Consider the following 27,179-nt stretch of genomic DNA (forward strand, 5'->3'; position numbering starts at 1 on the left):
GTGACTGTAGTCATGAAATTAAAAGACACTTGCTCCTTGGAAGAAAAGTTATGACAAACCTAGACAGCATATTAAAAAACAGAGACATTACTTTACTAACAAAGGTCCATCTAATCAAAGCTATGGTTTTTCCAGTAGTCCTGTATGGATGGGAGAGTTGGACTATAAGGAAAGCTGAATGCCGAAGAATTGATGCTTTTGAACTGTGGTGTTAGAGAAGACTCTTGAAAGTCCCTTGGACTTTAAGGAGATCCAACCAGTCCATCCTAAAGGAAATCAGTCCTGAATATTCATTGGAAGGAATGTTACTGAAGCTGCACTATTTTGACCACCTGATACAAAGACCTGACTCACTAGAAAAGCCTCTGATGCTGGGAAGGATTGAAGGTGGGAGGAGAATGAGACAAAAGGATGAGATGTTTGGATGGCATCACTGACTCGATCGACATGAGTTTGAGTAATCTCCAGGAGTTTGTGATGAACAGGGAAGCCTGGTGTGCTGCAGTGCATGGGGTCGCAAAGAGTCAGAAACGCTGAGTGACTGAACTAAACTGATAGATTTAAGTTCAAATAAACTACCTAGACAAACAGAAAATGAATTTTCTTATATGTTAACAACTGTCACATATGTTCCATTTGTCCCCAGACATCCCTGACCAGAAACAGTTTAGAGTAAGTCCAAGCTTTCTTTCAATCAACTTTAATTAGATCTGCTGCTGCTGCTAAGTTGCTTCAGTCGTGTCCGACTCCATGCGACCCCATAGACGGCAGTCTGTAAACCTTCAAATAATGATTTAGAAACAACTTGGGTAGTTAGAACAGTTTGAAAGTCAACTTTTGTTGTTGTTCAGTCACTCAGCCATGTCCAACTCTTTGTGACCCCATGAACTGCAGCACACCAGGCTTCTCTGTCCTTCACTATCTCCCTGAGTTTGCTCAGACTCCTGTCCATTGAGTTGGTGATGCCATCCAACCATCTCATCCTCTGTCATCCCCTTCTCCTCCTGCCCCCAATCCCTCCCAGCATCAGAGTCTTTTCCAACGAGTCACCTCTTCTCATCAGGTGGCTGAAGTCAAAAGGTGTCAAAATAACATGGAAAATTTGATGCTTAATATTTGTAAGTAGTACTTAACAATGTTAAAATATTTAAACAAGATGCTTTTTGCCTCTTGCAGTATATCTAACTTTATCTTAAGCTCTTTTGGATTTTATATTTGAATATGATGCTAACACTTTATTTGCATGTAAGTTCTTTGAGTATGTGCACCATACCACAAATACAATTCCTACCTTATACAACTACGCCATTTACATGAGAATAATTGCCGAAGACTGCTCGTCATCCAGTGTGGTAGATGTATTTGTGCGTGAAGTTAAAATAAATGTAAGACATTTTCAGAGGGCAGAGTGAATAGGCGGGTAGCAAAACCTTCACATTATTATTTCTTGCCTGTGTCTAACTGTAACTGCAGTCAGCCTCAGCTGAGCTTCCCACCAAAGGAAAGTTGACCAGCTTCATCTAGATGACTGCTTGTAGAAAGATCTACTCATTGCCTCTGTACAGCATCTTGTCTTCTTCTCTCCTTCCTAATTTTGGTCTGCAACTGACTTTGGAATATTGCTTTAGCATAGTGCACATCCGGAATCATAATTTAGGCTTGATCAGCAAAATTCCACTTTCTTGATAAGGTTTAGCTTTCCTATTCTTTATGCTGACTTAAAATTATCCAAGAGTAATAATCTAGAGTAGAGGCCTGAGTTTATTTCTTTGAGTTGGAAGGTAACAAGTTAAATGCAATTAATTTTAAGAAATGAAATTGTCCAAAATATGCATTACTTTGTATACCTTCAGTTTCTAATGGTGCCCCCACAGGGACAAATGGAAAATATGTAAAGTTGTTGACTTCCCAACCATTTTCTGCATCCCATATGAAGCGGGTCCCCTCCTTTTCTACCTGTAGCTCCAAGGATCTGATACTAGGAAGTCACGACTACATGAATCTGTATTTAGTAGAACAGGGCACATATTGCTCTCATGTCATCATTTGATATTCTATTCATTCATACTGTATTTACAACTAGATTTCCTTTTATAAAGCAAGCAGTGAAGTGTTAGTAAACAGCTACCAACTATTAACAGTTCTCAAAAAAAGAAAAGGTAGTGTTTGCTGATTTCTGTGAAGGTCTATTACCACCATGGCTGACCTACCAAGATATTATCACTAGAAGCAGAATCGGGAAGAAATATGCAGAATTGGTACTTAGGAGTTGTTCTGAGCTGGCTCCAGTCCACCACTGAATTTTAGTGGTTAGATGATATAACAGGTATTTATTTAGACGCTTTTGGAAAATTCTGTAACTAGCTCTAACACTGATTTTTGTTCATTGACTACTCTCTGGGTTTACAACAGAGCCTCTCTCTCAAGGATGTCAGATAAACATATATAACCCTAGATTTCAGAAGAAAAAAAAGAGAACTAAAATAACATTCACCATCATTAAAAGAAGCTTAGCTAGAATACTTCATATAAATTCTCTATTAGGGACACACTTGCAGCCATCTCAAGATTTCTTTTAAACACCACTGAATCAAGTTCAATACCGTATCATCATCATCTTTCACACACAAAATGGCAATTGAGTATATGCAAGAATTTCAAATCTTTATTTAAATTAAAGCCTTCCCCCCAATCATTTACTGGCAAATATGAAATTTTTTTTGAAAAAAGAAGAAAATATATATACTTTAAAAGGAGAGAAAGCAAGATGAATGGTGTGATGTTCCTTTTCTAAAGTACATTCAAACTTCCATTTATGCACCAATCAGCAGCTGTGACATCATAACCCAAATGTACTATTTTATCTTCTTGTGGACAAGGGGATTATTACACAATCATATTCTCAGCACCTTGCTGACTTAACATTTATATCATTCCTGCACTGCATTCTGATTTTATGGACTTGGGTGAATGTACTATGCTTTACTTTTGTAATCTGAAAAACGTATGTGATTAAAAGTCATGAACAGTATCCTTTACTCTGTTATACAATTGGTTTTGCATATGCATGTGTGTATTAATACAGCAAGAAGCTTGTCTAGTCATGAAACAATGTCTATAAAACTATTCAAATGAAAGAACTGTTTACAGATAATCGTATTTATTGAATTATTTATTTTGATGAAGCTGAAGGCCACTTTCACATACTTCATTTCTAAAGGTGGGCTGCAATTTTACAGAATCCTACAGAGTTTCTCCTCATGTAATCAAAATACTGATACTCTGGTTCCAGTGTTTGTCTTTCAGAAAGCACTTTTAGAAACACAATTTCCTATACAATGTCCACTATCTGTAGATTTATTAGAACCCATCAATAAACCCTTTTTAAAAGGTAAAAAGAAAAAAAAATTCATTCTTACTTGACTATATTCACATTAAACTAGTATTAACCTAGAAAATAATGTTAGGTAGAAATAACACTTTCGTCATAAAATTCTTTTCTCAAACACATGTGATTACTTGAATTTCCTCTGCTCACTTTGGCACGTCTAAACTGGTACAGAAAGTATACACTATTTGGATAATTCTTGAGAAACATATTTGCATCAGAATTAAAAGATGGATTTTGAAATTTATAACATTACATTGTTTAAGATATATTCAAAAAAATCTGTCCATATTTTTACAGCAAAGGAGGAGGGGAAAACAAATTCTCAAAAGTTTTTGGAGCTTCTAGAACTTGTTACCTTGAAAAATAAATCTCGCATCAAAGAAAATCTCAATTCTCTCTGAAATCTTCCTTCTATAATACACTTCCTTCCAATGTTCTCTAAATTCTAATGGCTCAGACAGACAACTTCTATGTCCTTGTAGCTGTGTTCCTCTCTGAGATGTGAACAGTATTAAGGGCTCAATTGCTCAACCTTTTTTTTTCTTTCTATTTCTATGCTTCATTTCCTTCATGTAGCTCAGAGTGGAAACAAATCAACATGTTCTGATGAGCTTAATATTCCGAGGCAGGAAGATGGACCTGAATTGAGTGGAGATTGGAGCTCCAAAATAAATATAACACCATGTGTCAAATAAAAAAAGAAAAGGTAGTCTCCTGTACAAATCAGAAGAGATAATAAAAAAAAGGCAACGAATAGACAGCAACTTTTTTTCATACCTACACAAGTATCTCAAAAAGATTGCCAACTTTAAGAATGATTTACCTGTTGCTTATTTGGAACACTTCTGGATTTATCTGCTAAACAACAGTTTATGTTGCCTTAAACCAAATTTTATTGGCTTGTATTGGAGGACTGGGGAGGATTTTCTGAGAATTTTTATATTGCGAAATAAAATATATTTGCTAACCCACAGCAATAAAATTCTGCTGGATGCTCTAATCTAGCAAGCAGAAAGCATCACTGTAAATTAAATTTGTCCCAAGTTTTGATATGCAAGAAGTTCCAGGACTTTTTCCTGGCATATGGTGTATTACTCCCTCACTGCCGATACCATCACTGCACTACTCACTCAGAAGGCTGGGTGCCTTTGCAGGTATCTGAGAGTTGCTGTCTATTCACAAACCACTGAGCATTTCTTTTTTTTTTTTTTCAATCAAAAAAGCTTTCAAATGCTCAGAGTCTGTGGTCAGTGCAGTCCCTTGGACAAGTCTAATGAAGATTTGCTTCACCAAGGCAGAAACCTAAACAGTTAAAAATGGAGGAATATTTACAACCATTTCCCTTGAGCAAGCGGAGTTCTTGTGTTCTGCACGTCATTTGTTTGTGTTGCTGTTTTTTTTTTTCTTCTTTTTTTTTTGCCTTTACTTTTCCTTCAGTACCTTTCAAACGAAGGTCTCCAGGGCTATGAGTACAAGCTGTCCTGGCCGTTTCCATACATGTCTGCGAGGCGTTTAAAACGCGGTCCCCAGTCACTAAGGTAGTCATAATTCTGATCAGAGTTTGAGCTGATGGAATCTAGGGAGCTGAGAGATTCCGCCACCGAGCCGTTCCCCTCGAAGGCGTATGTCTGCAAGGAATCATAAGGCGGGGCGCAGGGATCCACGTCGGCTTCTTTCAGTCTCTCCCAAATAAATTCCCGGAAAATGACATTATCCGGGATGCTTTTAAAAGTCGGTCGACTCAAAAACTGGATTTCCGGGGTCACATCCCTCCGGGTCTTGGTGTCTCTCATGACGTTGAGGTTTCTGAGCGCGGCCATGTCGAAGGCTTCCGTGTCTTCCTCTCCCCCACCCTCGTCGTCGTATCGGACGATGTTTTCTCTGATATCTCTCTCTTCGTCGAAAATCAGGGGCTCTTTTTTCCGTCTTCTCATGGTGACGATCAGGAGGATCAGCACTATGACAAGGAAATAGCAAAGGGACAGTTTCAGTCAACTCACCGGTTACCCCCTCCATCCTGGGGAAAGTAGGTCTCTGGTGTTGATTTCAGGTGTTTGTCCTTTAAAGGGAAATGAATGGGCTGCCTACTTACGCGGGAACTCACAGCAGTAGATGCGCTCAAATTGCTAAAACGCCTTTAATATCAAACACTTTTTATACATCAAGAAACCCTTTCCCACACCAGTTCAGAATGATGCCACCCTCTTGAATGTAACCTCCAAAGCATTTGACAGAGCTCATGGGAGGACCAGCTCAGGATTAACATAATAATTTCAAAGCCATGAAACACAAAGGGACCTTTCTTTTTTTTGGAACTCTTTTAATTGCTGGAAAGGCAAAGCGACATTCATAAATGTTTGGGGTCTAATTTAACAACTGCCATTTCCGAGGGAAATGGATTATAGCATTTGGCTGGGTTCTTTGAAGAAATGCCTAGTACTTGTCTAGGAAACTCAGCTGTTAAATAAAATCCAGTATGTCAGACCCTATACAAACATTAAAAGCTTCCCTCTAATAGAGTCCCACTTTCAGCATGAAACACTGAACTGAGTTTTTAATGTATTATGCCTACAGGTGTTATGCCTACAGGTTGTAAGGTTTTAGCAGTAGCCAAAGATTGGTGGAAGAAATCAATCATTTCTTTAACATTAGGAGTTTTTCTTTTATCAAAACATACATAATAAAGGAGATGTTTGCACTGGAAAACAGAGACAAACAACTACACTGGCTATACTTTTAAACAAACTGAATATACTTTTTGTAAGTTAATTTTTTTGGAGTTTAGTCGCTTTACAATGCTGTGCTAGTTTCTGCTGTATAGCAAAGTGAATCAGCCATATACATATATCTGGTCTTCTCTGGATCTCCTTCCTATTTTGGTCAACCCAGAGCATTGAGCAGAGTTCCATGTGCTTTACAGTAGGTTCCTGCCAATTAATCCATTTTATACATAGTATCCGGAGAAGGCAATGGCAGGCACCCCACTCTGGTGCTCTTGCCTGGAAAATCCCATGGACAGAGAAGCCTGGTAGGCTGCAGTCCATGGGGTCCCTAGGAGTCGGACATGACTGAGCGACTTCACTTTCACTTTTCACTTTCATGCACTGGAGAAGGAAATGGCAACCCACCTCAGTATTCTTGCCTGGAGAATCCCAAGGATGGGGGAGCCTAGTGGGCTCCCATCTATGGGGTCACACAGAGTTGGATATGACTGAAGCGACTTAGCAGCAGCAGCAGCAGCATGCATAGTATCAGTAGTGTATACACCAGTCCCAATCCATCCTATCCTCCTCTTCCCCCTTGATGTCCATACATTTCTAGTCTATATCCGTGCCTCTTTCTCCTTTGCAAATAAGATCATCTACCTCGCTTTTCTCAAACTGAATGTGCACTTTTGCGCCTCTTAATAAATACAGTTGGCCTTCTGGATCGGCAGGTTCCACATCCAAAGATTCAACCAAACTTAGATTGAAACTTTTTTTTTTGTTTTTCAATTTCAGGAAGTTCCAAAGAGCAAAACTTGAATTTGCTTCACTTAGGCTACAATTTATACAACATTTACATTGAATTTGCAACTACTGACATAACGTTTACATTGTATTGGGTGTTAGAGATGATCTGAAGTAAAGGGGAAGATGTACATGGGTGATATGTAAATATTACACCATTTTACGTAAAGGACTTGAGCGTTCTTGACTTCGGGAATCAGCTCCCCACAGATGCAGCTGGACAACTGTATACACGAATGATGACTGTTGCTCTGCTCTGGCTACGAGTTACTTAATGCTGCTTGACTTGGGAACATATTAGATTTCATGGCCTACGAATGAAAATGAAGTAGAAAGGCATTCTTGAATTTTAGAATTCAAAAATATATAATCATTAGTGAAAGTCAGTGAATTATCTTTGGCTACAAAAAAGATATCCTTTTAACAATTTTTAATCACAAGAACTGTTTTCCTGGAAGGTCTAGAAGTCCCCAAATATATACTGAGTGGATTACTGTTTGAGGTATATTACTCTCAGCAGTTTAAAAAGAAGTTTATATTTAAAATACCCTTTAAGGTTTTTCTTTGGCATTAAGAACACATTTGAGAACAAAAATATAAAACTAAGAAAGACATCAAAGTAATTTGGAGTAATTAAAGGTAATGAGTAGGGGTGAAGCATATTCCAGCCTTCACCCTCAATTTGTTTTAAAAAGCAAAATCTAAACATGAATTAATTTTAACCATTTTGTTATCGTCAATGAAAAGTATATGCTTTCTTAGGCATGTGTTTGCTATTTGTTTTCCATCATCAGTAGGAATGTGACTGACAAAAATAATCTTACTGGGGATCTTTAGAAATAGGGGGAAGCCACTTGTTTATTGCGGTACTTTTTTACTTCCTTTACTTCCTTTCCTGTTTGACCCTGGTTCCCCCACAACTGTAGGTTGCTTTACCTGCAACCTACAGTTTAGGAACTGATATACATTTCTGAGCTTTCTGCCCACTTTCTCCTGTTGCCATGGCACATAAATGCTTTTCTCTTCATCTTTCTTTCATCTTATTTACTACACTTGAATGTTTTCAACTGGCTTCATCAAAGTAGCAAATGTGTAATACCAAAACCCATGGTTTTGAAATGAATGAGGCATCATTCATTTCCTGTCTATTCCCATAAATACTCTGCTGTGTACAGTATTTGCTCTTTGCTAAGTAGATTCCCAACCCTGTCCCTTTTTGTCTTCTGAATATTATCATGTCCACCACTCCAAAGCCTTTTAGTTTTCAAGCTCCATGCCAGAATGCTACAGCAAAAACATGTTCACAAAAGATCAATATGTTTCTGTTGTAACATTCTGGTATCAAACTTGAAAATTAACATAGAGCTTTGGTGTCAAGCAGGCCTTTGATAAAAGTCCATTCTTTCCTGATATTAGCTGCGTGATATTTGCCCAGTAGTTACAACTTGGACAAGTCACTTAATCTGAACCTAGCCATATGTGATAGTTATAGCCAACTTCTGTGCTCACAGTGGGGACTAGAGAGATCAAAGAGATTCGGGAATCATGTACGGAGATGAGCAACAGGCCAGGCACTTGCTGTTGTGCAACAGAGATGTGTTCATAGTTATCCTGTGACCTACAAGAACATTCATGCAAACTTCTGTGAACACAGCAAGTGAAGACGTTGTGTTTCTCCCCTGAGGGAAAACCAAGAATGAAGTTAGGTAATAAGCAAAGTAGAAGGCATATCAAGCTTATGGCAAGACCTATGCCTAACAATGAAATGGGAGAGAAAAAAAACAGTAAAGTAAGATGATGGTCTGAATGCAGAATATCAGCTGACCTTCCCAGTAATTCTCTGGAATAAGTCTTTTCCCACTAGCAGGTTGTCTCAGACACGAAATAATCTCTCTGTGGTCAACATGATAATCTGGGTTGAGTAGTACTCCCATCTATCTTCAAAGCCTTTGCACTTTCTCTCATGCTGTGAGCTTATAGAAGTTCTAATAGAGATAAAAGCTGAGAACTCAGGTAAAAGTTGCTAGAACCCAGAAAGACACATCAGGAAATTTAGATTTATATACTTTAGTTTCTGAAACTTTTTTATATGGTCTGCTAGAAACAAAAATAATTGCAGCAGAAAGTTTAACCAACAAAGACTTCTCATTAAGAAGTCAAACCAAGTTAAGACACAGAAAGCAAAGGTGAGTATCCAAAGAATTGTGATGGGTGGACTGTTGGAAGCAGTTGAAAATGAGAAATACGCCACACAAAGTGGGGCGCTGGGATGAAGCAAATGTTCAACTGAGCACAGAAGGATGGAAGGAGTGACGGCATAAGAGTAATGAGGGTATGAAGAAGGGTAGAATTAGACGTAAGAATTAGATGTTATTTTCATTTAAGTCAGTATCTTAGAAGACAAAATATTTCAAAATTCTCAATTCTCTTTCTTTCATATAAGTACAATGGATCTTGTCATATATTATCTACATCTTACAATTATTTATTATGCTCTGTTGTAAATGTATTTTCAAACTTGCCTTCTGACCTTCAATTACAGTGTTTAGGAAAAGTGAAACCTGAGAACCCATGGGTGCCTCAGCCCATGGGGACAATACCCATTTAGGATATTAATATCTTATGAAGTTTGTTTTATTTCCCAGTCTTGCCTGGAGCTGAGAATAAATGGGAAGTCTTTTAGAAGGTTAGACAGTTTAACATTTCAATGACTTGGGAGAATATTAATTTCTAACTACTTGAGCATGTATAAAAAATAAATTTTAACCTTTACGGAGAAGAAGTACTAACTGCTCTTCAGTGGCTATGGAGATAATCCCTGTATTAAAAGGAATATTTTCTGCCTAAGTAAGCACAAGATTATATATTTTAAAAGGCTTTATCACATGTCTTTCTGTCATATGAACTATACGTCTGAGTGGAGACAAAAGAAAAGATTTAGGCCTAGTTGGAGCCTAGACATGCACATGTATTGTGCTTGTTCATGAATTTATACTCCACTTCACAAATATGAGTTAACCATTTAGTACATGACTTTGACATAGTTATACAATGTTGCACATACAAGTAAACATACATTTCCTCATGGAACTTAGAATTAAAGTAAAGTGAAAGTGAAGTCACTCAGTCATGTTCGACTCTTTGTGACCACATGGACTGTAAAGGCTCCTCCGTCCATGGGATTTTCCAGGCAAGAATACTGGAGTGGGGTGCCATTTCCTTCTCCAAGGGATCTTCCTGACCCAGGGATAGAACCCTGGTCTCCTGCATTGTAGGCAGATGCTTTACCATCTGCTCCACCAGGGAAGTCCTTAGAATTAAATGGGTGGACAAATATTCATCAAATAAAGACAACTGTATGTAAAAGAAAAACAGTGATAATTATTCCAAAAAAGGAAAATATGATCTTACAAGGATATATTAGAGCTTCCTTGTGGCTCAGTTGGGAGAGAATCTGCCTGGTAATGCAGGAGACCCAGGTTCGATCCCTACGTCGGGAAGATCCCCTGGAAAAGGAAATGGCTACCCATTCCAGTATTCTTGCCTGGGAAATCCCATGTACAGAGGAGCCTGGCAGGCTACCATTCACAGGGTTGCAGCAGTTAGACACAACTTAGTGATTCCACCACCACCACCAAGGATATATTAACCTATTAGGGGAAACAGATCAGAAGCAGAAGAAGTAACAGGATAACTGAAGCCTGAGGGTCAAGAGGTGAGATGAAAGAGTATTCTGGGCACAGTCAACCAGCGAACAAAAGTGTGAGACCAACATGGGGGAAGAGTAAAGACAGACATGGGAGGGAAGCCAGGAGACATAGGCACTAGCAAGGGTTAAGGAGAGCATGGTGTGATCAGATTTGTTTTTAGAAGAAAAGTCATTCTGATTAGACTAAGGAGGCAGGGAAGAGTAGGTGTGAGAAAGGAAGTTGGAACACTCTTAGAGCAGAAAATGTGTAATGTTGACCTACATTTCTGATTGTAGAATTCAGTTTCCTAACATTCGATTTCAACATTTTCCGAGTATCCCAGTGTGTAGGAAATAGTGCTGGGTACTGGCCAAATATAGCAAGAGTGATTCCCACATCCCAGCAGCTCACTGTGGAGGCTATATATACACATATAAATATAGTACAAATCGTCATGCGACTCGCTGTAAGAAAATACAGGCATGCATGGGTGCCAAGAAGCAGGCAGACTGGGAGAGTACCAGTCTCTAAAGATGTAGAAAAATTTAGAAGTTCACACTGTAAGTTAGTAAACTCTTCTTTTTCTAATTTTTTTTTTTTTGTATTGGGGTATAGCCGATTAACAATGCTGTGATAGTTCAGATGAATAGAGAAGGGACTCAGCCATACATATACACGTATTCATTCTCCCCCAAGCCCTTTTCCCATCCAGGCTGCCACAGAACATTGAGCAGAGTTCCTTGTGCTATACAGTAGGTCCTTGTTGGTGATCCTTTTTAAATACGGCAGCGTGCACATGTCCATCCCAAACTCCCTAACTCTCCCTTCAGTGAACTCTTTTTCCAACCTTCACTGTGGTGTGTGTCAGATACACATCTAGACATTTAACCTGGAACATGGTTTTTATTGAATCACCTTGGCAGTATTTTGGTCCTACTTTTCTAACCCACTTCCCACAGGCTAACAACAGAATTATTTGCCCAGAACTTGATAGAATTCTGCAGATGTAATCTGATGACCACAAAATAGTACTAAGTTCTAAATAAGGATACTTCTACTAAAGAACAACTTTTTCCATTCACGTATTAACATATTAAACATTCAGTCTGGGGCTCATTTTAAACCACAGTCATGTAAATTACCTTCCAGTCGGTTTTCCCCATGCTTAAAAATCTGTAAAGGATTTTTAAGGTGCATATGTAAACCAGTTAACTATCACTTTCTTAAGTGTACCCCATTGTTTATAGACTACTTCCAAAAAGTAAATGTCTGAGTATCACTTAATTCAACAATAATTTTTACAGAGCACAGATTTTCTAAAGCTATAAGCCCTAGAAGGGCAGTGATGCTGTTCCACACAGATATACCTAAAGCAAAAGAACAATACTCGACAGTATGATTTCAATAAATGTTTGTTAAATTGACAAACAGGTAAGATACTATGGTGATATGCAGATAGCTCTTGCCATTAAGTTCAATAACTTAAATAAGAAAAAGCAATTATTATATAATGCAATAGTTACAGAGCATTATAACATATGCTAAGAATATATGGATGGAAACGTTTAGCCAGGATGCTCAGAGAATGCCTCACAGAAGAGATGACAGTAAGGTAAGAGGTGATGGATGAACCAGCCTTCACCAAGAAATATTATTTGCTCTATGGTCTTTATAAACATTCAGAATGTATTAATCATAAAAGGCTGTCTGAATCTTCACTACTCAATGCGGCAGCCATGGATGGTGAATGAGTACTTGAAATGCGGCTATCACTATTTCAGATTGCTCTAAGTGTAAAATGTACATGTGATGTTAAAGACAATTTTTAAGTAAAACATAATAATAACTGATTACATGTTAAGATTACAATACATACTGCTTTAATATATTGTTAGCATTTATTTCACTTTAAAAACTATTTTTTCTAATGAGGTTCCCTTGAAAAGTTAAAATCACACATGTGATTCACATGTGTTTCTTCTGGACAGTCGATTTAAACAAAAGATTTGAAAATACCAGAAAAATCGTAATTGCATATGGTCTTATGGTTATAGTAGGGGATTTAATTACCAAATGACATATTGAATAGTGAAATAGCTATCATACTACAATAATTACTCTATTAGGTATAAGTGAAAAACAACCTAAATGAAAAATTGTTATTAGCATAATCAGAATACAAGTTCAGTAATTAATTATAAATAATTATTCACATCAATGGGCAAGTAGAACTTAGCTTTTTAATAACTTCTACCTCCCCCTACTTCAAGTTTCCTTCTCTCCAAAATGGAGATAATATTGAAAGAAAGTATTTCACAGTAACTTTATGAAGATTAAGTGAATTTATATTTGCATCATGCTTAAACAGTGCTACACAAAGTAAGCACTATCCGATTTGGTTTAAAATGTCATTTTTTCTGAATTTCTACAATAAATTGTTACACACTCCAGTTCCTATTTCTTTGGTCTTGCTAAAATTTGAATCATATAACTGATGCACAGAATGAAACATACACTTTACCATTCACACACATATGATTTTGATAACCCTAGTTAATTTAGTTGATGTGTTTGATTAGCTACTCTCTTCCATTAAGTGGAATAACAGATACTGGGCCTATTCATGAAGAGCATAAAATGTAAAACAAATGTAGTAACATAAGTAGAATGCAATAAGTACTATTCACCAGTTTACCCCAAAATATTTTTTCTTCTGGGTGCCCTATGCTAGGCTTTGAGAACATAATGGTTTTACAAAAAAGAGATTAAGATCATTACTTTCAAGGTTTTTTTTTAAATTTGAGCACGATAAACATTTACCAACTATGATACCCACTACAAAGGAAACACACTGGTTTTGTAATAAAGAACTGTGGGCATGAGGAGCACCTAATTTAATCAGGACATTCCCTCTTTCAAAGTAATACTGAACTGGGGCACTAAGAATAGTAAGAATCCAACAGTTAGAGGAAGCTGGAAGAAGGTCTCAGGAACAGGGTGGCACATTTGAACTTCATGGAAAGAAAGGCCATGTGGTTCTTCCTACTGGGTGAGTGAGGGATCAGTCTAATGTCATCGAGACATGAGCAGGTGTCAGAAGGTGCCTTGCTTTGTGGGCTGTGAGGAACATCTGGATTTTATGTAAGTATATTTAATGCTTCTGAGATGTTTCAAGCAATGAAATAATTTGTTTTAAAAAGTGAAATGACAGGAAAAATACAGGGCTACTAGTGAAGTCAGGCTGTGATCACAGAGAGATGTCATTGGAAATGACACCTAAGAAAAGACGGAAAGGATGAGAGAAATCAGCTTACCACTTTGTCTGGATCTACGTGCTGTGTAATCAGATATATGCAGATTCCCAGAAGAGAGGGCCCATGTTTGGATTTGCACTTATGAACCCACACTTCCCAGGTAGCTCAGTGGGAAAGAATTCGCCTGCCAATACAGGAGACATGGGTTCGATCCCTGGGTCAGGAAGATCGCCTGGAGGAGGAAATGGCAACCCACTCCAGTATTCTTGCCTGGAGAATCCCATGGACAGAGGAGCCTGGTGGGCTACAGTCCATGGGATCATAAAGTTGGACACGACTGAGCTTGCACGCATACACACAGCCTAGGCAAAGTCACCTATTACTTATACTCACAAAGAATAAAGAGCTGTAATTAACAAAATCCAAGTGTATGATTCAGATAGATATCAAATATAGCATTTTTAACTGAAATTTAAACTGCATTTTAGCAAAGCTTCTTTGAAATCTCTACTGCAATATTTTTTTTTTTTTCTCTTTAGGCTGGATCTCAAATAAAGGCCTAAAACTGTAGAATATTTTGAAATGGGAATATTCAGGTCCAACAGAAATACAAATTAGGGATAATGACAAAAATCAAATGTTCTTTTCTACTACTGAGTACACCCAAACACCCATGGATTCATTTGATACCATGTATGATATATGCCTTGTCTATGTCAGATCACAATTTTCTGAGATGCTACATATATACAATGATGAAATACTGCTCAGTCATTGCCTCCAAAAGCAGGGGTCCACCAGACGAGATAGATGAGTAGACAATCTGGTTTGCATTCATCATCCAGGAAAGATGCTCTAAGATTGTTTTGCTGCCTTAGGAACAGCACCCCACTTGGACTCAAAGCAGGTTAAGTGCTGAATACAAAAAGGAGCTCCTGCTTGTTGGATTCTGGGGAGAGGTATTCCAAGCAAGAGAACAAAGCTTTTAAGAATACGTAAAAAACAAGAGAGGATGAGTCTGACAAAGTGCTGCTCTGCAATCTGACTAAAGTACACTGTGAGTGATGAGAGAGAGGTTCACCTGAGAGGGAGCAGTCAGGTCATAGAAAGAAGGTGATTCTAGTCTGTAGGCAATGAGGAGCCACAGAAATTTTAAGCTGGGTGTGTTGCAATCACATCTGCTTTTAAAAAGCTTACTCTGTGTTTCCATTAGGTTGGAGCTGATAGAGACTAAGGGAGCTGCCATTAATTCGGGGGGTGGGCGGGGGGAGATGGACCCTGGCCAAAATCAGGTAGAGTATTAAGGGAGCGAAAGACACAGATTCAAGAATCAAAGTGAAATTAACAGCACTTAGGGGCTGACTGGCTACAGAGGATGGGACAGAAGAGTGCAGGCTGACCAATTCCACTCAAAAAACACACAAGGAGGGACCAAATCAAGAGAAGAGGCAGGGACACAGGAAGATTGTTCAGTGCATGATAATTTCAGACTTCTCGTGTCAGCAGTCTGGCAGAACAATGTTCTAGTTCTGTTTAAGATCCAAGCCAGAGATTTGCAAATCATCTGCATATATGAGATACTGCCTTCCAGGCCTCACGACAGGAAGAAGTCTAATCACAACTGAAATTGATCTTACCATTCCCTAAAACGAGTATCACAAAGTTCCTCTCCATTAACTATGTGAGTTAGAATGATTTCATTTAAGGCTTATGTGAGACAGAAAAACTGACCTAAGTACAATATCTGCCTAAAGACAGCTAGTGTATTTTGGTTGCCATGAAGAATAAGCTCACATTTAACATACTCCCAAGCTTAAGAGAACACATTTAGGATTGTCTAAGTGGAGGACACTTTAAATTAGACAGAGTTCACCAAAGCCCTAAAGCCACTAGGCGAAACAATCTAAGATAGACCTGCCATATATACAGATCAACAGGTGGTTCCCAGAGGCATGCAAGTCTTTCAAACTAGAAAATACTTATGGAAAAATATCTTATAAAGGATATCCCCAAGGAAGTCTGGGCTGTGTTTAGGTCTTGGCTCTGACACCTTATAATGTTGTGTATGTCTCCTCTAATATACATATAATTTTCTCATGCAAAATGTAGGCATGGTGGTGGCTTAGTTGCTCAGTTGTGTCCAATTCTTGCGACCCCATGGACTGTAGCCTGCCAGGCTCCTCTGTCCAGGGGATTCTCCAGGCAAGAATACTGGAGTGGGTTGCCATTCCCTTCTCCAGGGGATCTTCCTCACCCAGGAATCAAACCTGGGTCTCCTGCATTGCAGGCAGATGCTTTACTGACTGAGCTACGAGTGAGCGCTAACGTCTAGCACTTAGTACCATCTCATTCAATGCGATTCTTTTTTTAGTATGTTTGCACTTGTTTGAAAGAGGAACACAGCTGCTGCTCTAAGTAGGCCACTGGAATCTGCCTGTTATTATCACTAGGTCTGCTACGTTGTTATGTTTTATCTTTACAGATCACAATGCGGATTCATCTTTTACATACAGTCCTCACTTTTTTCTTTGCAATTTAATATTTTTACTTAAGTACTACTATCATTTATCAAGCCAGGAAAATATTTTATTATTGTACTAAATTATGAGTGGTCTCCACAGTTAAGAGCAGAGGAAAATACTGTTAAGGTCTTTTCAAGGAAGAAAAGTGAAAAGAAGCATGAAACCTAAACATCCAGCTGCCAAACCTGGACACACTAATTTCATGAGGTGGACAGTGATTTCCACAAATGCCTTCTAAAAACTAAAGGTGGGCCAGTCTAACTAATCTCCGTTGTGTCTGAGGAACCGAGAGCTAGAAGGGATGTTATAGAACTTGAGGTTCTTGGACCTAAAGATCCAAATAGGGAAAAAACAAAAATTAATATAAATGCATATAACTTAATATAAATATAAGCAACTAACAAGGGATTTAATCTCCAAACAGCTCAATCAAAAAAATGGGCAGATCTAAATAGACATTTCTCCAAAGAAGACATACAGATGGCCAAGAGGCATGTGAAAGTAAGTCAGACAAATATCAAGTAATAGCACTTACATGTGGAATTTAATTTTAAAGTGATGCAAATGAACTTATTTATAAAACAGACTCACAGATCTCAAAATCAAACTTATGATTACCAAAGGGGAAACACAGGGATAAGGGATAAAACAGGGGATTGGGATTAATATATACACACTATAAAAGAGAGAACCAACAAGGACCTACTGTACAGCACAGGGAATTCCGCTCAGTATTCTGTAATAAGCTATATGGGAAAAGAATCTGAAAAAGAATGGACATAGATAGATGTAAAAATTGATTTGCTTTGTTATACACCTGAAACAACATTGTAAGTCAAAAAAACAATACTCCAATAAAATTTAAAAAACGCACATGAAGGAAAATATTTATCTTCTAGGTTATCCAGCTACTATAAAATAAACATACAAATTACCTCTTATTAACATGTTTTGAAATCTGGTAAAGAAATAATAAGCAGTTTGCAATGGTCCAATCTTTTTCAAAACTGACTCTAGTCCTTTACATTATATTCAGAATTTAATTGGGAGTTACTTGCCATTTCTAATGAATTTCTAAGTTTTGGCCATCTGTATGAAGCTATATGAAAAAAATAGCTAGTGCTCGTCTAGATTTGGTTAGCTGAAGGTAATAACTTCCATTTTCATGAGATTATTTCCACGGTGTACTAGTAAGTAGGTCTTACCTTGGTTAATAGGTTGAGAACTTGCTTTATCAATAATACTTAAAATTTACTGAATGCTCACTAGACGGTTGGCACGTGAATTATCATTTAATATCCACAACAGCCTTATGAGTTTAGCTATATTATTTTCTCCTTTGAGATTAAGAAGCTAGCCTTAGAAGAACTAATGCTCCCCCTGGTAAAGAGCTCATATGTGTTCAATCAACCAGTTGAGTCACTCAGTTGTGTCTGACTCTTTGCAACCCCATGGAATGCAGCACGCCAGGCTTCCCTGTCTATCACCAACTCCCAGAGTTTGCTCAAACTCATAGTATATGTTGGAGGCAGGCATAAAAGCTAGGTTTTACCTAACTTCATAAATCTTGCTTTTAAATATTATACAATTATGATTCTCATTGCTAAATTCTGCTTTTACAAAACTATAAATGAATTTACAAATTATATTAAACCCCAAGAAAACACAAGAGTACAGGCTCAGATGCAATATTAAATGCTTACTGTCCTTGCTGTAGGTAACTATACTTTGCCTTCACAGAATGTAAAAGAATAAACCCATTACCAAATGCCCATGTTGGACACCTTCCAGTTTTTAAAAGGATGCTGCATAATCTCTTATAAAACTGCAATTCTAATATGAGTTATAAATCAAGCTTAACCACATAATAAAGTAATCATGGAAAAGTACAATTACATATGTAAATTCTTCTTGGGAAATTTTGCATTGCTGAAATTGCAATCTTTTAAGCTTTGCAAATAATAAAATGTAGTTTAAATCTTTTCTGAAATGAGGCAGGATGTAAAGTCATCATTTCTTTTTTTTATGCCCTCATATTCATTGGTCTTTTAAAAAAAATTATGATGTATTTCAAACACACAGGCAAGAATAAAGACTAACATAAAGAATGTTCATGTCTTAAGGAGTTAAGTATTAGATTCCACTGAAGGCCATGACTTCTAAAATAAGCATATTATCAAAATAACATAGAAAAGATTCTCTCTAGTCTAATAGAGACTCTTTAACTCTAAAACAAATAGGCTGGAGCATATGGCAAATGTTTTTTAAAATCTTAAAAAAAAAACATTTTAAACAGAAGCCATTTATCTTCACTGGTGTTTACAAAATAAAAATTGACAATTTCAGTTTTAAACATATCACTGGGAAGTGTGGCCAATGGTCATTCCTCTGTGAGCCAAACACCATGGGTTAGAATATCTGCATGTATCCTCAGAATGTATGAAAAGTTCTGACCACTGGCAGTTGTGACTGCTCTTACAGAAAAAGCATCGCAAATGGTACCTACCCAATAAGGTCAAGACACAGGCCAGAATCGCGATCAGCGCTCCGGTGCTGAGGCCAGCAGGGAGGACGTAGGCCTCAGCGTTGCAGGTCTGGGCGACCCCGTCTGCGTCACAGTCACAGACGCGGATGGTGAGGGTGTTGGTGCTGCTGAGTGAAGGCGACCCGCTGTCCACGATGAAGATTGGCAGGTAATAGACAGACTGCTCCTGTCTCCGGAAACCATTTCTCCTGGTGAGAATTGAGGCTGTGTTGTCTAGGGTGAAGAGAGCAAAAGTATAGAATACAAGATTTCTGATGGACCCTGTCCTACCAAATTTCATCTGACTTAAAGTCACTCTCTTTAGCTTATTTTGAGCCATATTTCCAAATACTGGTTCATTTGGATACATTTTTTAAAACTTACAATGTGCTACATGGTTAAGACCAAAGAAACAGTTATAAAGTAAAACTGAACAGAAAACTGTTTATACATCATTTATCATATTAAAAGTGTATACTAGATATAATTTTTACAATCTTAAATTTCAAACCATATGCTTATAGAAAGGATAATAATGATTAACAGGTTAAATACTTTTTGCAATGTCATTGAAGAAATAGGTGAAATTTTCAATCCACCCTTTCTTTGACAATTTCTAAGCCCAATACAGAAACACTTATTTTAATTACACACTTTAAATAACACTCTTATTTTAATTAAAAAGAGTATGCAAAGATACTCAAAACAGAAATTGTTATATAATTTTTAAAAATCTATACGGTCCATAGCATTACCAAAACATCATGTATATAACATTTTATCAGTCATAAATTAGGCCATTTGAAATTAATTTATATTCAGTATTTTATTTCATCTAAACAATTAGTTACTGTGAAACTTTTAACAGTGGTAAGTCTGAATGACATAGCTGTATGATATAATTTTAATTTCTATATCAGAAACAGACCTTAAGTTACCTTACCTTAATTAATAAAGGAATTTCTGTGGTTTTAAAATTTATAGCAATTAATTAAAATACAATGGAAAAGAGGGAACGCCAGGACCAGAGTTTTATCTACTGTGCTTTAATATACAGTGTTATCAAAGAATTAACAATACTCTAATCAAAGAGCCAGCTGACATCTACTATCTCTAACAGCCCAGAAGAGCATACACTCATGAGACTGGAATTACAAATGTAGGAGGAAGAAAAGTGTTTGGTGTTCAGCTGGTAGGTTTCTATATAAACAAATCTTTTATTTTAAAATGTATGAATTCAAGAGCGTTCATTTAAAAACACATGGAGTTGAAGGATATTATGTTGAGCATGTTTCTGTAACTTAACACACACACACCTCTAGTCTGCCTCCCAACTGATCAGATGTTATACATATTTATGACTCGATACACAAAGGTTTTTCAAAGTTGTAGATTTGTAATCTAACATGCCTGGCATCAAATAACACACACACAACAAACTGGGGAGTACATGCTAAAATGTCCAATATCTGATATGTGATTTTTAAATTTATAGTAATGTTCCTATGATTGGGAAAGAGATCATAAAGTTCACCGTGTTCTCTATGTACCCTCTAAAACGCAAGCCAACATATGAACTGCTCTTCCTTCTTCCTGGTCCTTATGTTTTCCTCCAGGATTCCCATAAGCAAGGGCTTGACTTGGGAAAACCTTTTAATTGTGTGGCTGGATGAATTCCTGGAAAATCCAACCCTTTTCGTTCTGTGCTGGTCCACAATCATGGTGGTACTGGCTGATGACATGTGGGGGAAATATTTAAGGCCCTCTGAGGCCTAAACTCCCCTCTGTGCAAGTGCTGAGAATGGCCTTTTCCAACTATGATGAAGGCAGAGAGTCTGGGATTACCCACACAGAGAATGTGCTTCCTTTTATGTTGCTAACGGGAAAAGGCAGTATCCTCATTAAGCAGAGAGCAGCATCAGAAAAAATATTTTCAAGAATTTTTGAGGCCAAAGCTGAATTTTCTCCAGTAAAACAGTTGGTGGCTTCAGATAAAAGCACTTGCAACGTCCATTGTCTGAAAGCAAGTCTTTTTACTAAGTCAGATTGGACTAACACATTCTACATTTGGTTTTTCTGAAACTTGATTCACATATTAAAACTGAAAAATTACATTTTCTGTATTGTTGGGATATATACTCCTCTCTGGTGGCTCAGACAGGAAAGAATCTGCCTGTAATGTGAGAGACCTGGGTTCAATCCCTGGGTTGGGAATATCCCCTGGAGAAGGAAATGGCAATCCACTCCAGTATTCTTGCCTGGAGAGTCCCATGAAGAAAGAAGTCTAGCAGGCTATAATCCACGTGGTTGCAAAGAGTTGGACACAACTGAGCAACTAACACTTTGAACTTTTGATATCTCCTCTCTCTGTTTACACACACACACACACATATCAAAGTTAGATAATAAATAGCAAGTTCTCATACTTCCTTGAAAAGTTTTTATGATTGTCTATATACTATCTATTGGAGAAGGAAATAGCAACCCAGTCCAGTATTCTTGCCTGGAAAATTACATGGACAGAGGAGCCTGGCAGGCTATAGTCCATGGGATCACATAAGAATCAAACACAACTTAGTGACTAAATACACTATCTATATGGCTGTAAGTGTGGGTGTTTATATAATTGAGCAAAACCAGAAACTAGCTACCGATGTTTGAAAACTATTTCTATAATGACCTTTATAAAACTGCTTTTCTTTGAAGCAGAGAAATGGGATTTGGAATGACAGGGAATTCGTTATTCCTTTTAAATTCTGTATTTCTTTGCATTAAGAGTATATTGTTTCCATGGATTACTTTTATGCTAAAAATGAAACAGTAACTGATGTTGACACTGAAAATACTATGTCAAAGGTGATTTAGGTTGAAATGTGTTAAGTCCAATTACTTTTCTAATGTCTCAAGTTATGCCTAGGTAATATAATCCTTACTAAGGCATTTAGCTGACCCTCAACTGATTAGATACTCTGGATAAAGAGCTTTGTATACAAAAAGGAAGCAAATAGCCAGAAATAAAAGACAGAGATGAATCCATCTTCTCCCCTCTTTGGATTTAGGCCTAAAATGATTTAAGTAGCAGTTTCTTCTTCATGACAGAAAATCCATAGATAAAAATTACTTGAGGGGCTCATTTCCCTTTAATTAATGTCCTTGCTGTTATGAAAAAGAAAAAAAAAAAATCCCCATCAGCATTCCTGAGTGAGAAAAAGCCCTCTTGCTCAGAAAGCTCCTACCTGTTGCTTCCTCTGGTGACAACAGTTAAACCTTACCTTTGTTGTCTTTCAGTGAAAAGTTGTGGTTGTTCGTTGCATCCGTTGTTAAGCTGAAATAAAACTGGTGGCCGTTGGCTGGCTCGTCTTTATCGACAGCACTGACTTTCTGGATAACCTAGGAATAGACAGTGTAAAGCATGACAGCATGCTGTGCGCTCTGTGTTCTAAGCAGAGAACAGAGCAGCTTAACACTGGTGATAAATACCATCCTGCGCAGTGAGCTGGGGAAGGGTCAGGAGTACTGAAATGAGGACTTCCCTGGTGGCTAAGATGGTAAAGAATCTGCCCACAATGTGGGAGACCTGGGTTTAGGGAAGACCCCCTGCAGAAGGAAATGGCAACCCACTCCAGTATTCTCACCTGGAAAACCCCATGAACAGAGAAGTCTGATGGGCTAGAGTCCACGGAATCGCAAAAAGTCAGACACAACTGAGTAACTAACATGCATACAGACACGAATGCAACCTAAAAAGGGCTCTGAAAATCAACTCATGTTCTTTTCAAAATTCGTATTTGAACTGACTTTTGTGAACCTCAGAAATAGCTGGTTACCTTATCAGAAACATCACAAGACACTGGCAATATGGATAAGCAGACCAAACCACAAGGAGGCTACTACTACCACTGCGAAGTTACTTCAGTCATGTCCGACTCTGTGCGACCCCATAGATGGCAGACCACCAGGCACCCCCGTCTACACTCCACTAAATTCATGGAACTTCAAAGTATGTAAGCCCCGCTGTGCAACGTGGGAAATGGCCCAATCGAGCTTCACATGCTATATTTCTCTTTAAAAAAGCCTAAGCCCTTAACATCTACCATGGCTTTTACAATGCTTACCTTTCTTCTGGAGGAATTTTTTCATCATCCCAATTAAACCAGAATTTGAAAGTTCCTTTAATATTAGTTTATGCTATACATCAAAGTGTTAGTTTTGCTGAAACATGCTGATGATATTTCATCTTAAAGCTGGCAGGATTTCAAAGGCAAGTACCACTGGGTATTTTTAAAGAAATCACGAACAAGGAGGCTGGTATTCTGAAGCCTCTTACCTGGCCTGGCTGGGCGTTTTCACAAACAGTGGTCTCATAGTCCATGGCAAACTCAGGGGCATTGTCATTGATGTCAAGGATAGTGATTGCTACGTAGCCTCTTCCCACTTGAGATGGATTCTCTAGTAAAGAGGAAAAGATTTTCTCATTTACAGGCACACCTAGTTCTATTGTACTTCGCTTTGAATGTGCTTTGTAGAGATTGTGTGTTCTACAAGTTGAAGGTGTATGCCAACTCTTTTTTTTTTTTTGCACTCAGACAATTCATTCAGTGGATTTACATTTATATATATCAAAAAATAGTTTTGCGTAGCTTCAGAGTTCCAATACATTTTTTTGTCAACAACTCTGTTCAGAACACAGTTTATTAAAAAAATATTTTTTGAACCAAGGCTTATTTTGTCATCTCCAGATCTCCAGAGGAGAATGAATCTGATAAGAGGATTGGATTATATCCTCTGGGTATATGAGTGAAGCACAAGACTGAGTCACAATCATGTCTTACCAAGTGATTGGGTACACCTATTAACAACTTTTAGGCTAGAGAAATCTATTCGAAATCCGTGCCATCATTTTCCCATTTCTAGTATGTTATTAATGCTTCTTTTTTCTTACTTCATTATTTTATTTTTTTTATTTTATACTTTTTTTTATTTTATAAGGTGTATGCCAACTCTTCATCAAGCGTGTGCATCAGGCCCATTTCTGCAATAATACCGGCTCACCTACCTCATGTCTCTGTCACATTTTGGTAATTCTCAAAATATTTCAAAACTTATATTTATTATGTGTTATGGTACAGATGATACCACCCTTATGGCAGAAAGTGAAGAAGAACTAAAGAGCCTCTTGATGAAAGTGAAAGAGGAGAGTGAAAAAGTTGGCTTAAAGCTCAACATTCAGAAAACTAAGATCATGGCATCTGGTCCCATCACTTCATGGCAGATAGATGGGGAAACAGTGGAAACAATGGCTGACTTTATTTTTCTGGGCTCCAAAATCACTGCAGATGGTGATTGCAGCCATCAAATTAAAAGACACTTACTCCTTGGAAGGAAAGTTATGACCAACCTAGATAGCATATTCAAAAGCAGAGACATTACTTTGCCAACAAAGGTCCGTCTAGTTAAGGCTATGGTTTTTCCAGTGGTCATGTGTGAATGTGACAGTTGGACTGTGAAGAAAGCTGAGCGCCAAAGAATTGATGCTTTTGAACTGTGGTGTTGGAGAAGACTGAGAGTTCCTTGGACTGCAAGGAAATCCAAGCACTCCATCCTAAAGGAGATCAGTCCTGGGTGTTCATTGCAAGGACTGATGTTGAAGCTGAAACTCCAATATTTGGCCACCTGATGTGAAGAGCTGACTCACCTGAAAAGACCCTGATGCTGGGAAAGATTGAAGGCAGGAGGAGAGGGGGATGAAAGAGGGTGAGATGGCTGGATGGCATCACCGACTCGATGGACATGGGTTTGGGCAAACTCCAGGAGTTGGTGATGGACAGGGAGGCCTGGCGTGCTGTGGTTCATGGGGTCACAAAGAGTCGGACGCAACTGAGTGACTGAACTGAACTGAACTGATGGTGACCTCTGATGTTCCTAATATTCTTACATCTGAAGGTTCAGATGACAGCAGTCTTTAGCATTAAAATATTTCTTAAGGTGTCAGCATTGTTTCTCTAGACATAATGCTATTTATTGCACACCTTACAGAGTACTGATTAGTATAAGTGTCATATGCACTGAAAAACAAAACAAGTGACTCATCACTGTAATACTCACTTTAGTGCACGTGGCTGGCATTGAACCTGTAACCTCTGATCCCTGCTTGTGCTTAGACTAAAGTTATTACTCCAATGCCATCTTTCTTAAACTTATATTATGAACCATTAGAATCAATCAAAAATGTCTGCCTCTAAAGCACAAATCTAATAAGGAAATGACCATGTTTCATGTAAAATCTAGAATCATACATTGCAGATTTTAAAGGCAGCAAGAGAAATTCTGATCCAAATGTCATATACACACAGAGAGTAACAAAGAAGCCATGAATTTAAATATTATCCAATGTTAGAGCTCCTTTTGTATGAATATGTCTATAATATATACATATTACCTATGTGTGTGTGTTTATATATATATACACACACATCATATTATAAACATGCATACAATGTATTTGTGCATTGTTCTCAAAGTTTTTCTCATCAAGGACCAAAATTAGTTTAATATGAGAATGCACAAATTTGAGTGTCTGGTTAGAGACCAGTTGACTATTTTTGTAAGCTCCTGGACTAACCCATGTCAGCATAGATGCAGCAATGAACTGTGATCACAAGACAAGAAGAAAGCGTCTAAGGGTAAATTAGGCCCATTATTTTATGGTAACTTCATTCCATTAACTTTCTAAGTATTAGCAAACCAAGTTAGAAAATGTAAATATATTTCACACCTTGAAACTAGGGAGTTTCACAATTTTACTGAATTCAAACAAGTATCTAGTAAAATTCAAGTTGAAATTATAAACTCATGGCAGCCCATTCTCCACTCTCAATGTCCTCCATCCTAATTTAATGTTAAACCTTACAACTTACGGCTCTCCATTGCAAGGACTGTGATATTGTGAACAGCGTTTGTCTCTCGATCCAAAGATTTGGCGGTTGTAATAACTCCACTGTTGGCATCGATATTGAAGTATCTCTCCAAATCTGTGTTTCTGTCAATTGAATACCTAATATTAAAAAAAAATAAAAAAGCACTTCAATATTTATGTCTGATTATAATTTGCTCTATTTATTTTGTTAATTGCACATCAAATCACCAAATTCTGCTGACTCCACGATCTGTCACATTAACATAGAATATGCCTAGTTTAAAACTGCATCAGTGTTCTAGTTGATTCATCATCTGCTTGTCAGTAACCTCTGCTTTTCTGTCCAACAGTGCAAAATAAAAACAATCGTATAATTAGCATAATTATCTTCAAAGTAGATTTGAATATGCCATTATAAACTCCAAATAGTGGTTCCTAAAAAACATTTACAACATATTTAGTATCCCTGTTCATGATTAGAGGTCCCTCTAAAATGACATGTATGTAGACAACTCACCCATTCACATGTACTGAGTAACATCTTGTGTTTTAATAACTCCAGCCTGATCGTAACCTTTCTTCTTTTTGTATCTCTTACTCAGGGACCACAGACATGTTTCAAAGCAGAACTGTGCACCGTGCAGAAAAGGGAGCCCTGGTACACTGTTGGTGGGAATGTAAATTGATACAACCACTAGAAAAAACAGTATGGAGGTTTCTTAAAAAACCACTTAAAGAACCCACTCCTGGCCATATATATGGAGAAAATCACAATTTGATAAGATACAGATACCCGATATTCACTGCAGCACTATTTACAATAGCAAGACATGGAAGCAGCCTAAATGTCCATCAAAAGAGGAATGGATAAAGATGTGGTGCATACATTCAATAAAGTATTAATCAGCCATAGAAAAGGACAGAATAATGCCATTTGCAGCAACACGGATGAGCCTTAGAGATTGTAATACTGAGTGAAGTCAGATAGACAAATATCAAATGATACAGCTTATAATCTAAAAAAAGTATAAATGAACTTTTATAAAATAGAAGGTAGAGTCACAGATGTAGAAAACAAACTATGGTTACCAGGGGAAAAGCATGGAGGAATAAATTGAGACACTGGGATTGATATATACACAATATTATAAAATGGATAACTGAGTGCCGAAGAATTGATGCTTTTGAACTGTGGTATTGAAGAAGACTCTTGAGAGTCCCTTGGACTGCAAGGAGATCCAACCAGTCCATTCTGAAGGAGATCAGCCCTGGGATTTCTTTGGAAGGAATGATGCTGAAGCTGAAACTCCAGTACTTTGGCCACCTCATGCAAAGAGTTGACTCACTGGAAAAGAGTCTGATGCTGGGAGGGAT

At 37.7% G+C, this 27,179-nt stretch overlaps 1 protein-coding gene across 1 annotated transcript in view; it reads right to left on the minus strand.

The window, feature by feature from the left end:
* Positions 1-4,624: 4,624 nt before the first annotated feature.
* CDH7 (cadherin 7, type 2) overlaps positions 4,625-27,179 on the minus strand; it is a 135,417-nt gene continuing 112,862 nt past the window's right edge. Inside the window, exons 7-11 of the mRNA XM_010862322.1 lie at positions 25,807-25,943; positions 23,217-23,338; positions 22,162-22,279; positions 18,872-19,123; positions 4,625-5,348 (exon numbers count right to left, since the gene is read on the minus strand). Of these exons, the coding sequence (XP_010860624.1) occupies positions 4,855-5,348; positions 18,872-19,123; positions 22,162-22,279; positions 23,217-23,338; positions 25,807-25,943 (1,123 nt within the window). The 3' untranslated portion in view covers positions 4,625-4,854. The remainder of the gene's footprint in view (positions 5,349-18,871; positions 19,124-22,161; positions 22,280-23,216; positions 23,339-25,806; positions 25,944-27,179) is intronic.

This window comes from Bison bison, unplaced genomic scaffold (assembly GCF_000754665.1).
Source record: "Bison bison bison isolate TAMUID 2011002044 unplaced genomic scaffold, Bison_UMD1.0 scf7180017864481, whole genome shotgun sequence".
Taxonomy (NCBI): domain Eukaryota; kingdom Metazoa; phylum Chordata; class Mammalia; order Artiodactyla; family Bovidae; genus Bison; species Bison bison.